General features: G+C 41.9%; 1 protein-coding gene across 1 annotated transcript in view; it reads left to right on the forward strand.

Moving 5' to 3' along the window:
- LOC147640622 (uncharacterized) overlaps positions 1-2,849 on the forward strand; it is a 65,883-nt gene extending 63,034 nt beyond the window's left edge. The window contains exon 5 of the mRNA XM_086813575.1: positions 2,099-2,849. Coding sequence (XP_086669701.1) covers positions 2,099-2,520 — 422 coding nt within the window. The 3' untranslated portion in view covers positions 2,521-2,849. The remainder of the gene's footprint in view (positions 1-2,098) is intronic.
- Positions 2,850-13,341: the final 10,492 nt, after the last annotated feature.

Below are 13,341 nucleotides of genomic sequence, written 5' to 3' on the forward strand. Positions count from 1 at the left end.
TATTGAGGGGGGGGGGGGGGTCGGCCCATTTGTGGCCCTAGTGGTGGTATACTGTGCAGTGCTTCTCTTTTGCAGATTGTCTTAAGCAATGATGTATCTTTCATCTTCCTCCGAATGCTCAAAAGAAGAGGGGCTAGTTGCTGCTCCACGGGAAATGTCAATGCCAACCTAGCATCCAAGATGATGAACAAGAGTGCCGCTTGGGATCCACTAAAAAGCCTCAATTGGCCTCCAAGTCGGGGCGGGGGATAAGCCAACCCAATAACCACACGACTTGTGCCCGTTGATCTATGCGTCGGATGCGCGGTAGAAGATCTCGATTGTATCAACGAATCTCTGGAGATTCCCCGCATCTCCTGACAAGTATGCTGCTGTCGTCGGCAAACTCTGAACGAATAGGCGGCCCCTGTAAAACTGGTCTCCTGGGCAGAGAGGAAATTGCTCATGGCCTCGGCTACAAACAAGAAAAGGAAAGGTGCGAGAGGGCGGTCGTGTTGGACTAAGCGAGAAAGGGGGAACCTGTCTCCTCGGGCCCCTGGATGAGCACTTGACTATGAGAGGTAGAGTAAAGTTTGGAAACACCTCGGACTTGCTCCACTAGAAATCCCATCTGGCACATACTCCCCTCCAGAAAGCCCCAGTCCACCCTGTCATAACCGGGCCCTAGAGTAGGCGTACTCTAGACTCCACCTGTCACAATGAAGGTATTTGTAGGAGGGGGAGAGGGGTACCGCCATCGAGACATGAAGAAAAACGAAAAGGAGCACCTCTAGTAGGCTGGAGGACACCAACTCCCCACTATGATCCTTGTGGCCAGAGCCTCCCAACTCCATCCGCACCGTGGCCAAAAATGAGTGAGCATGTCAGTAATCCATAGGTCCTGCAGATGGTGGGAGAGCTCTACCGCCTGCCAGTGAATGGTTGCAAACACTGACTCCAAGGTTCCATATCATCCCTGGAGCCGTGCTCGGGGGGGGGGGGGGGGGGGGGGGGAAAGGATAATCGTGCCACTCTCTATCCGGGTTGGACATCTTGGAGTGATGCAGAACCACACAGATGCAGATGGGAGTCGCCATCTCCTCGAAAATACCAACTTCTGCAAATGGGAAGACATTGAAAGAAAGTGGAATCCACGGGCTGCCCCAAAACTCCGCCGGGGGGTGGGGGGGGGGGGGGGGGGGACCCCTCGGGGGAGAGCACACACCGGAGGGGCAGCGATGGTCATCTCAACCAACTCAGTAAAATGGTGTATCAGTCGGTGCACTGAGCTAGTTAGCTGTCTCCTTCCCGGGGAGTAGGTGAGGGTAGAGGGACTGTCTCCTTCCCGGGGAGTGAGAGGGAACCGGTGGGAGGGGTGAGGGGGCATCGGTGGTTGAGGAGTCAGGTCCATCGGGGGGGGGGGGGGGGGTGTTAGGGCCAAAAGATGACCGAGGTGCCAGGACAGGGCAGAGGATCGTGATGAGGCAATAGTTTCTAGAAAGGGGGGACTGGCGCCAGGTCCTGAGACGTGGTGTGGGGGGGTATCACCATCCGGGAGTTGCTGCAGCCTGCTATAAATGCTCAAAACTGTTCTCTGACATAAACCGTATCCTCGACCAGAGAAGCTGACTTGTGCCGATAGGAGAACAACCTGGGCGAACACCTGTGCTGAGAAGACAAGGGCGACGAGGCTATGTATGAGGGAGGGGCAGGCGGAGGAGGTGGCTCAAAGCAGTGCGAAGGATTGGTGGTGAGGAGGGCAAAGGAGGCGGGAGTCAGCAGGGTGACTGGTGCGCAGGGCGGGGGGTGGGGGACAGGCAGGCAGGGGGGGTGCTCCAGCTTTCAACAAGACCTCACTGATACCGTTCGAGCACACTTATGCGGCTGCTTTGTCCACACATGCTCACCACTCCTTTCCACACATGCACACCCCTCCTTTGGTTTCGCACTTTGCTGATATTTACATTCATCAGTCACGTCATAAATTTTCTTAGCAAATGGTGAAAGACTACAATGTTCTCCAAGTTTCTATCAATCGTGCTGCTTGTTATGATTACATCAAGTTTGTATAGCCTCGTTGTCCTTTAACATGTCATTATTGTCACCCTTATTGGCACAGGATATGTTACACCTCCAACTTTTAGACCACCTATAGGAGCTGCAGTGCAAGCAAATGGTTTGCCTCTACCACCAGCTGTGCCTCCCTCAGGTATGCCAGGGATAAGGCCGGCAATCGCTACACCCCCGAATGGTTCTTTACCTAGCTCTGGTCCCCCTCCTGGTTACTACCAGCAGCCTCCTGCAGGTTCGGCAAGTTCTTACAATTATACATCGCCAACAGTTGGGGCTCCAGGTGGGTATTCTCAACAGCAACCTAATATCAATGCTACACCGGCTTCACATCCAAACTCAGGGTTTGGATCTGCACCACCGGGAACCATGCCGGCAGGTAACTTTCAGAGCTCACAAGGTGCACCAGGGTCAACACCTAACTCATATGGACCCACAACTGCAGGAGTACCTTCTGGTTACAGGAGCTGATCTGGTTTGTTTTCAGTGATTTCACTTCCAAATCTTTAGCTTTCTTTGCTAACCTGGAAGTGTATGGAGGTCACAGAAGAGGTTTGCTCTAAAGAGGTCCACAAAAAAACAGGTTTGATGATGTGATCATGTTTCTTTCTGTCAAATGTAAGTGTATGGTAATTGCATTATGGGTAGTTCTTATGAGGTAGGATAAATTTACAGGCTACATCACTTTTCAAAAAGGGTTTGTCAGTAAGTGGGAATATGCAAGTTATTATTATGCTGTTGTGTTCGGTTTGTTGAGATATTGTGACATTTTAAAAATTTGAAGGAAACATATATTGAGGTGATGGATTTGGGTATCTCATAATGCATATAAGTATTTTAATTCTTGTTTAGGTTACTTTATGGCTATATCATGCTCATCCAGCAGGCTCTTTGTTCTCTTATGGATGTATACCCAGCTGTGGTCATGATGGTGAAGCCGAAGGGTGCATGAGTGGTGTCTTGCTTGCTTTCATAGGGAAAAGGTATTTTTTTAGTAATGGTGTTGTGCACTTGAGTGATTATGCATTTGGGACTGTGGGCAATGGCATAACCTTGTACACGTGGGAAATGCAACTTGTCATGAAACCACTGATTGATTGACTGATATCAATGGAGCAGCAAGAAAACTGGTCTAGGTGTTTTCGTTGCCAGTGTTGCAAGAGTGGAACCATACGCTTCTTGTATCACAAAGCAACTACATGGCTTCCAGTTCATATTTTTAGTCACATATTTTGGAATCGAAGTTTGGGACAGCAATGGTTGAGGGATGGCATGAAGGCATGTATCCAGTATTTTTTTAAAGAAAGAGAACTCCCACCATCCATTGTGAATAGATAATCTTGATTTTTTAAGATTGTACCATTAATAGCTTGTAAGCACTTCCATAGCATATTGGGGTCTTGTCAGGAAGAGGAGAGAGTCGAAGAGCTGAAAGCTAGAGACTTGGCATGCCTTTCTTCTTTAGACATCAGCATTCATCTTTACAGATCTTTACAGATGCACTGAGACACTTCAAAAGCAGTCCTGGTTTCAAGTATCCAGAAGAACATTTCTACTTGGCTGCCCGTCCTGAGGCGGCATGGTCTCCCACCCAGGCGTGGTACAGTTGTGGCCGCAAAGCAGCCTGGATGCCAGTCCAGGATTTGAACAGATTGATAGGAAAACCATGTCCAGGGCATGTCTTGATGTAGATGTGCCCCGCACTCAATGAGGTGAGCCATCAAGTTCAAGCTAGCATGAGGTCCTTCTGACTAAGCTTTGCAAGGGTCAAGTGGTACATACATTAAAGACATTTTATTAGTCATGAAAACAAGGTGGTCCTCCCATGAATAAATAAATCTTGTGAATATTAGGAGTGCCACTAATTTGCATGGTATTGTCTAGAAAGTGCTACAGCTGCCTTCTGTTTTGATGATCTATTTAACTAGTTTCAACAATTTTGTGGTTGGAATTAAGTAGGTGGGTTGATTCTAAAAATTTTCAGATTTGAGAGTAGACTGATTACCGTGAGAAGTCAATTGTTTGGAACTTGCATCTTTCTATCATGTTATATATGAACAAAAGCCACACTTTTTACCTTTCCTTGTATCCCCCAATCCTTTAGCCTTGTAAACCATGCTGTTTAGCATTGTGTGTGTGTGTGTGTGAGAGAGAGAGAAAGAAAGAAAGAAAGAAAGAAAGAAAGATTTTATTAACGTCTTCCAAAAGACCGAACTCGGCCTATGAGACAAATCGGAGTACCTGTATGGGGTATCCTCTGTCATCCCAACAAAATGAAAAAGTACTGAATAAAAAAGCTGAATCTGGGTGTGCAGGAGAGAGAGAGAGAGAGAGAGGTGTGCGTGAGTTCATCTGCCTGTCGAGACATTGAAGATCCGTTCGAGTGACCTGTAGAGCAAATGCACGAGCGGTTTCTTTCAGTTGTGTGCGGCTTCGCGCATGCACGCGCGCGTGGTGTGTTTGTCTATACACGTATGCAGTTCAGTTGTTTCGCTGCTTGTTGAGAGGGTTGTCGCCTTTTTTGGCTGTGCTGTGTGTCAACTAGGACGGAAGTGTCTTGTAGTTGCTCTAGAGGGTGGTCGCCGATTGTCGCTATTGGATGTCGTCTATACTTGTTGGATGTCATTTTTACGTACTGGTTGTGGCCTTAACTGTTTCCACAGTCCTTCCCTTCCATCTTGCTAGCTGCTCCTAGTTCTTGTTCATAGCCTACCCTTTGCTTTCTGTTCCACCTCAAGGCTTGTGTGTGTGTGTGTGTGTGTGTGTGTGTGTGAGAGAGAGAGAGAGAGAGAGAGAGAGAGAGAGAGAGAGAGAGAGAGACTCAGTGTGTGTACAGAGATGGGTTCATTTGAGCATATTCATAATGTATATACCAGATGCCACTCTGGTCCCAAAGGAATCAGCAGCAAAACAAGCCACACTTGCAGAGAATCCAAAAATTCAATTTCTCTATGATGTATTGCACAAATATTATGAATTGGCACAAAACAAGTGGAGCAAGGCAAAACCGTATGTGAAAGTGGTGCAAAGAGAAACCATAATACCTAGCTTGGGGATTTCTCCACTGATTTACAGGACGCATTGTCGCATATAGCTTATATATGAAAAAAGTAGTGTGTGCACCTAGAATCATGGGCAATAGAAACAAATTTTGTGTGTTGTGGAATACAAATGTGCCAACACTTTTAAGCATTGAAATTGAGATTGTTGACATTCCCATGGAAAAAGTCACATATTAAGTTGGTCTCCTTTTGTTGGGTCATGTTGTAAATGTCACAAGTTTGGGGATTTTGCGTTGGAATGTTTGGTATTGAAATTGCAACCCCTTGAGAATTGAATTCCTCCCTCATTGGTGCGAAAGTGACCACAACAAAACATTGATGGTAAACGTGGTGAATGCAAATGCGAAAGAAAGTATGGCAGAAACTAAAGGGAAAGTAGTGTGACAAGTACAAAATAAAAGCAATGTGCAAAACAAACAGATCAACCAAAGAAATCATGTTGATGGTTGGGTAACATCAAATGCTTGAAAACAATAGCTTTGAAAAATAAGCCATTGAGTGTGAGACACTGGGATAAAATAACTATGGCCTCCATCTTGGGTGAATGAGCCACGTGCACGTCCATGAATTGGTTGAATGCAATGAAGGGAGGAATTGAATACTTGCAAGGAGAGCTACAAGGAGATTTAGTATATCAGCAAATGATTATATGCAAGTTGCATGATGGACATGACACCATGTAAATATGTAACGGTGTGTATAGAGCTTGTTTGATTTAAATAAATGGAGGTTGTTTTGGGATTATGTTGTTTCAACAAATCCGAATATAATCAACATGCTTTTATTGGAAAAAGTAGGAGGAGTTTGTGTATTTTATGTAGGAACTGTTGATTACTCATGATTACTCAGGCACATGCGTAATGATACAGATAACTTTGAGGCCCATGATCTTCTATAATGATCCTCTCAATAGATACATTGTGTTGCAATGTATACTAGATAAGCAAATGCATGAATTTGCGAGTGTATATGCAATGACAACATGAGCTAGAAGGGCAAAATGTTGGAGAAGATTGGTTGTCTATTTGTTTGGATGACAAATATATTTATGTTAGACTTCAATAACTCTACATCATTGCAAGATAAATTCACACATGATTTTGCAAGAGAAAAAGTGGCTTGGCAAACATATTGTAGCAATGGTTATGTGGAATTTGAATTGTCCTAATAAAAGAGGATTTATATTTTAACATAATGCTAGGTCAGAGTATCAAGGGAGAGCTGACAAATGCTATGTGTTAAATGTACACAATGGAGATCTAAGCCTTGCAAAGGTATGGGTGGCTTATTTCACAATTATTGGATCATTATCTATTATGGTTGGGAATGCATTTTGAATTAGCTATGGAAAATGCAAGACTATCATGTAAATGATTGTGTATAGTTAATAGCTCTATCAGTCACATGATGTGTATTGAGAAAAGGTGTACAAAATCATTGCATTACTTAGAGAAAGTTGAAAAAATAGCAAATATGAGTGTGGCAAAAGCGTTTACTATCGAAATAATTTTTCAAAAGCAAAGCATACATTGTGTGCATAAGCTTGATGTGGTTAGTGAATCAATGATGTAAATAATCTTGAAAGGGAATGCATGGCACATTTTCAATCAGTCTTTGTTGCACCACATTACTTTTTGCACGAGAAGAGTTCAAAGTGAAAGCGAGGATGCTTATAAATGTGACACCAATTCTTAATCAACAAGAAGTTGCACAGATGGAATTCCCTTTCACAAATATGGAATTGCGAAGTAAAGTGTTATTACCAAATTGGATAAGTGTAAGTCACCAGGATGGGATGGATTAACTGTGGATTTTTTTCAACATTTTCGAGAGGAATTGAAAGACATTGTATTGGCAATGATAAATGTTGCATGGTTACAAAGAGTGCTGCCTGCTTCTTGGCAAAAAGGCCTTGTGAAGTGGGTTCCAAAAAAGGATGTATGCATAAATTTGGCTAATTGGAGACCTATAACTTTAATGCGAGTGCTATATAAATGGTAACAAAGATTATCTCCAGTAGAATAGCCAATGTGCTTGACAAAGGGTCGCATCTTGCCCAATACGGGTTCATTCCTAGATGACAACTAATAGACAACATATGTAATGTTTATGTGGGAATGGAGTATGCAAAATATGCTCTCATGAGGTGTTGTTATTGTAGGTAGACATTGCAAAAGCATTTGATATAGTGCATTGATACTTTATTGTTGCCACCATAAAATGTTTGGGATTTGGTTTAAAAATGACATAAGTCATCTACTAGTTGTATGCAAGTAGCACAGCTAGATGTATCATTGGGAAAGGATTATCATCACCATGGACTTTGGGAAAATCGATTAGGCAAGGTTGCCTATTAAACGTAATGTTGTATACAATTGCCACTCATCCTTTGTTGATGTATATGGATATTCTTACTCGAGAAGGAGAATTACATGGATTGGTGTAGCCAAATGGATCATCAATAGTTGCACAGGCATATGTTGATGACTCTTTTTCTTTGCGAAAGATACTCCAAGGGACTTGATAGTGATTATGGATGTTTTGCAATTGTTTGGGATATTAGCGGGGCACAAAATCAGCTTTGCTAAGTTGAAGTTACTATTATTACTAAACATGCTTATGAGCTTAGTATAGTGTGACCGGGAGATATACTACCCCCATGCAAAATCACTGGGCATTTGGGATACCCTTTGGGTTGGAACATATCTTTGAAAGAAGCAGTTGCATGTAAACAAAAGATTGATTATTGGCACTTGTCTACATGGCCTTTGCATGTCAGGTTTGCGAATAGTACAATCCATCATAATGGCTTACTTATAGTTCTTTTCTGTCATTGTTGAATTGGGGCAAAAAATTGATCGACACATTCATGTCATCAACAATGGAATTGTTATGCAAAACAAATATTGATAGGAAGGATTGAAAATGGAGCATGTTTTGCAGTCCTAAAATGCATGGTGGGTTGAATATCTTAAATGTGCATTACCATGTACTAGCTCGCAAAAGTACCATGATAATAACTTTCTTGGAACAAGGACATCCATGGGCACGAGTGCTGGTTGCATGTTACAAGGTTGATTCTTTTAGGCATTGGAATCTCTCCTACTGGGATATCTTAATACTAAGCAATTATTGCATGTAGCTTAGATTATTTTATGTTTGTTTAAGTCAATAGTTTACCTTAGATTTTGTCGAAACAAGTGTTGTTTTGTCTTGCCTTGGAGTTGCATCCTCAATGTATTATCACATTGATGCTTCCTTGGCCATGGGACTGAAGGTAGAGCTTTCTTTGTCTAGAAGGAGGAAACGAGGAGATAGCCTTCACGGTGATTCTCAAACAAGAGAAGAAGCTAATATGTGTGTGTGTGTGTGTGTGTGTGTGTGTGTGTGAGAGAGAGAGAGAGAGAGAGAGAGAGAGAACCCTATGCTGAATCTTATTCATGCAAGCAATCTATCAGGCATGCATGAATGCAACATATTACAAGCAAGCAAGAGGGTAGAGAAGAGGGAGAGATCACAAGTAGTCTATCACAAGGAAATGAATGTCTATAAATTGACTTATATACAAATGGTTAGTGTTCAAAACTTAAAAATAGTCTTTGGCTACTAGTTCTAGCTTTAAGCAAGTATATACACAAAATTGTCACTTTTCCATTCGTATTATTTGTGTAGATCCCATTCAACATGCTTTAAAGCTACATTGCCATAGAGTGCTAAAAACTTACATAACACATGAAAAAGTGCTTGGATTATAAGGATAAATACTTGGGTTTGGTGACTGAAGGGATGGACTAGAACAAAGTTGTACTGCCTCACTTCATTTGGGATCCAAAGAATATGGAAGACAAGAACATTTTATTGCATGTTGTAGATGCATTAGTGTTCAATGGTGTCATGGCTTCTCGTTTGTTCATCAAATTTTTAAACATTCATAAATGACCCAAATCTTACAATGACAATAGGTAGGACTTATTTCCTTGATTCTTTATTTGCAATTGGATAATAGAAGCAGCAGGGAGAATAAGAATCAAGTGCAACTTGTATACCTTAGCATGTTGGTGCAAAAGATTAAGTTAGAATGTTTACTGGTGGGTCATCAGATCGATTGAGTTAGAATTTTTGCTGTTGCTGGTGGGTCACACACACATGATCAGATTGATCCAATGTTAAGCAGGTTCTCTGTCTGATTTGATTTTAATATTCCAAAAATATGTGAGGTGTTAGAAGAAGCGTATGTTTCCAATCCAGAAACTTCAATAATTGAGAAAACATATGATTTTTAGGCTTTTGCCATGGGAGCAACAACATCAGGTGCCACTACTTTTGCAAAACTCAATGATCATAGCTTTTAATATCAATTCAAGATAAAAGAAAATGATAATAATGAGACTTTACTTTGGGAAAAGAAGTACTTAACTTTGAAGCCTAGTGTCTTACTAAGGGATTGAAGTTTCTTTTGTTCATTCCAGAAGACACAATTCATAGAGGTGAATACATGCTTCTCATTGCTATAAGAGATTGAGAAATCTCAAAGAGAAAAATGTAAAGTTGACTTCTCCTAATGCCTAGATGAAATTGAAGAAACAGTGCATGATGCGGATGTATATTTTCCAGTAGGCACATTTGAATGGTGGGAGGGCTTTTTTGACCAACAAAGAGAAGTTATCACAAACAAGGGAAATGAGTTCTTTCATTAAAGGTTCTTTTTTTGTGTGGCCTTTAAGTGGGAGGGCTTTTTGAGCAGCAAAGAGAAGTTATCACAAACAAGGAAAATGAGTTCTTTCATTAAAGGTTCCTTTTTTGTGTGCCCTCTAAGTGAGCTTTTCGTAAACCAACAGTGATCTTGTACTTTCTATTAGTAATCAACCTTCTATTCATGATAATCTCATGCTTATGGTGCATGGATAAACCAATGGAAATGAATGTTTGTACAAGAAAGACTTCAAAGTGTTATCAACTTGAAAAACAAATGTGGGAAGGAAGTATCAATGAGTTTTGTGTGCAAACCATGATTATAGTCCTAGATTTAGAGGATGATAATAATTGTCCATTTTATAGCAAAGGCTTATATTAAGGAGAACAATGTTGTGAATGTAATTGAAGCTCACATCAGACAATTGCAAATCATCCATTCACTCGAAAATATGATCTTGAGATCATTAGTGGTAGCAAAACAACAAAAGGGTAAATCCCCGCTCATCAATGTACTGACAAGTTAAGTCTTTACGATGTTCAAATCCTTGTGTATGGATTACTTTACAGTTATTTGGTTAGCTAAGAAGGAAAACAATGAAAACTTTGAAGCTTAAAGTGAACAAATTATCTTGAATTAGATGTTGCTTATAAGATAGTTTTTCTCTTTTTACTTCTTGATAGTATGATTATGGATTTTTATATTTCAAAATACTGGTATTGTTTTTGTAACAATGCATTATGATCTAATTTTATGAAAAATGGGGTGTTTTTTAACTCTATTTTCTTAAAAAAGCACTCATAACCTTAAACATGGTATTTTTAATGAAATTTTTAAGAATGTGAAAATATTCATTTCCACGATTTAGTTATTGTTTTTGTAAGACAATGTTTCAACGCTTTACGAAGGGAATTCCTATGTTTGGTTTCGAGGCCAAGGAAACCTTATGCAGCCTTATCGTCAAAAGCTAAACCAAAGATGGAGTGGAGACCTGAAGCCATGCCTCCGTTTAAGCATGGATAGAGAGCAACGGCTTCCACCTCGATTCATGCACCAGCACCACCTCTGAGGAAGGTAGAAGCTTCAATGGTGGACACTAAGCAACATGAGGCATCACCAAGTCCATGCGAGGTGGTCTTACCGAATTCCATTCTCAGCAAAGAAGAGACACCTCTATGGTGCCAAGCCTCCAAGAGAGCCGGGTATAAATTTCCATGGCGGCACAACCAAGCGATCCCATGGCTCAAGGGGATCACCATGGTTCCATAAAACCCCGTGCGCCATGCTGATCGTTGCCAATTGGAACTGGAAGGATAAAGCTCAATTAAGCGTACTAGCAAAGCCAATGGTGATGGTATCAAAGCTTTCGTTCATGAATGGGCAAGTGGTTTTCCACCTTTGCTCATTGAACTCACAAGGTGAGCCGAAAGCCTTAAAAACTTATTTGTACATATGTAACATAATACCCCATATCAATTGTACAAACACATAGACTTGGGAATGATGTAAAAAAATTTAAATTTAAAAACAAAAATAAAACATATACCTCCCCTATAAACCTCTTCTTTATTCCTACCAGACCCCCCTCCTCCCCACCCCCAATACACACCTTTTTGAATTAATCCCTCCCAACATTTCCCCCTTATTTATTTATTTTTGGCTTGGCTGAAAACTTGAAAGTACACTACTCATCACGAGTTTGAGAATCTCCCCCTTGTTGCATTAAACCCGTCTCTCCACTTGAACAACCGCAAATGCACTCTCTCACTCACACCCATACACAAACCAAAACCAAAACCAACACACACACACCCCCCTTTACCACCCCCGCCCCCCAAAATTTTCATGCCTTAATTTTTCATAAAACACCCCTCGTCCCCCCTAATTATGTTTTTCTTTTTATTAAAAAAAATAACTATTATTATTATTTAGCCTATGTTGACCCTACCAGTGTGCGTTGCCATGTGGACGCGCGCGGACTAGGCCATGCAAACCTCATGACTAAGTGACACATCATGAATCAGGATGGATCTATGGTTGGAAAGAGGCGTCACGATTGGGATTTGATCAACACCGTTGGATTCCTAAGTGAACTACGAGTGAACGACAAGTAAACTCGGGGGTAAACTAGGGGTGAACTAGGGTGAACTAGGGAGACCTTTTCTGGTAAGAAAGTGAACTAAGGAAACATTTTTTGATAAGAAAGTGAATTAGGGACCAAAATATCAAGATTTAAATTTAGAAATACTCTCCACAACCTGCTGGAAAGTATATCATAGTGGTTATGTTGAAAACTTGAGTGGATGGTTCCAAGTTCGAATCCACTTTTGCATTGAGCTTAACCCCTCTCCAGAATTTCCTAAGTCCCAAAAATCCCCATGGTATACCCTGAGTTCACCCCTAGTTCACTTGTCCGACGGGAATCCGATGGTCTAGATTAGGCAAGATCACGACACCTCTTTTCAGCCTTAGATCCCTCCTGATTCATAATGTGTCATTTAGTCCCGTGGCCATGCAAACACGCGTGACGCACGGTCACACAGGCGGGCCAACCAAAGAGGCGCAGGGAAACGGCCCCAGCCAACAACAACCCAATCACGCAGGCAAGGTAGGCTGCGACGCCGTTGGGCCACAAGTACGTTAAGCATCTTTGACGTCAACTCGGTGAATTTGGTGGGAATGGGCAGCGATGCCAGTGGAAGGTGTAGCAGACTAGGGCATCATGACACGCATCGGGCTTGACCATCTTTGGCTCTAGGCGCTATAAGGGCACAACGTCGGCATAGCCATGGCGGGCTTAGGCGTCGAGGGTGGCTCCATAGGAGCAACATGACGAGGCGGCGCCATCTGGCTGAGCGGGCCAAGCGGGCCAAAAATCACGAAAGAAGGGGTTTTTTTAAAAAGGTCGACAGCGATAACAGCACTAAGGAACAAAGAAGAGAGAAGAGTGCAAGAGTAGGAGAAAAGAAAGAAAAAGGCAAGAAGCAAAGGGAAGTGCAGAAGCAAGAAAAGAGAGTAAACAAGAAAGCAAAGAAAATGTGAAGAAGAGGAAAAGAGAGTAAAAAAAGAAACGTGAAGAAGAAGAAAGTCCCCACTCTCATACCCTTAACAAGCCTCTGCTATCCACAGTGTTTCTCTTCACCACCATGTTACACTTTTATCCTTTCATATAGAAGCATTGTTTATGCTTATGCTCTCTCCTACTATAACATACAACGGTGGGTCCATAGTGTGAACCCGATTACATGAGCTAGCACTATAACTATGTCATAATTCTAGTACACCAAAGTGGCTCTCACATAGCTATAAACCACTGGCAGCATATCGCCCATAATCTCACCCACCCGACGAGTGGTGTAAGTGTGAAAGCTATCACCAAGGTAGGGCATCATTAGTTGAGCTTGATATCACAACAATGTCCTCACAATGTCAAGCAAGCTCATGGGAGGCTTCATGTTAAAGTTTTTTAGCTTTTATATAAGATTTATGTGCTCTCATGATCTCGAGTATGTGTATCACATGAGCTTGAGTCTATAT

The sequence above is a fragment of the Cibotium barometz genome, chromosome 2 (genome assembly GCF_041138505.1).
Source record: "Cibotium barometz isolate CiBa-2024 chromosome 2, ASM4113850v1, whole genome shotgun sequence".
Lineage (NCBI taxonomy): Eukaryota > Viridiplantae > Streptophyta > Polypodiopsida > Cyatheales > Cibotiaceae > Cibotium > Cibotium barometz.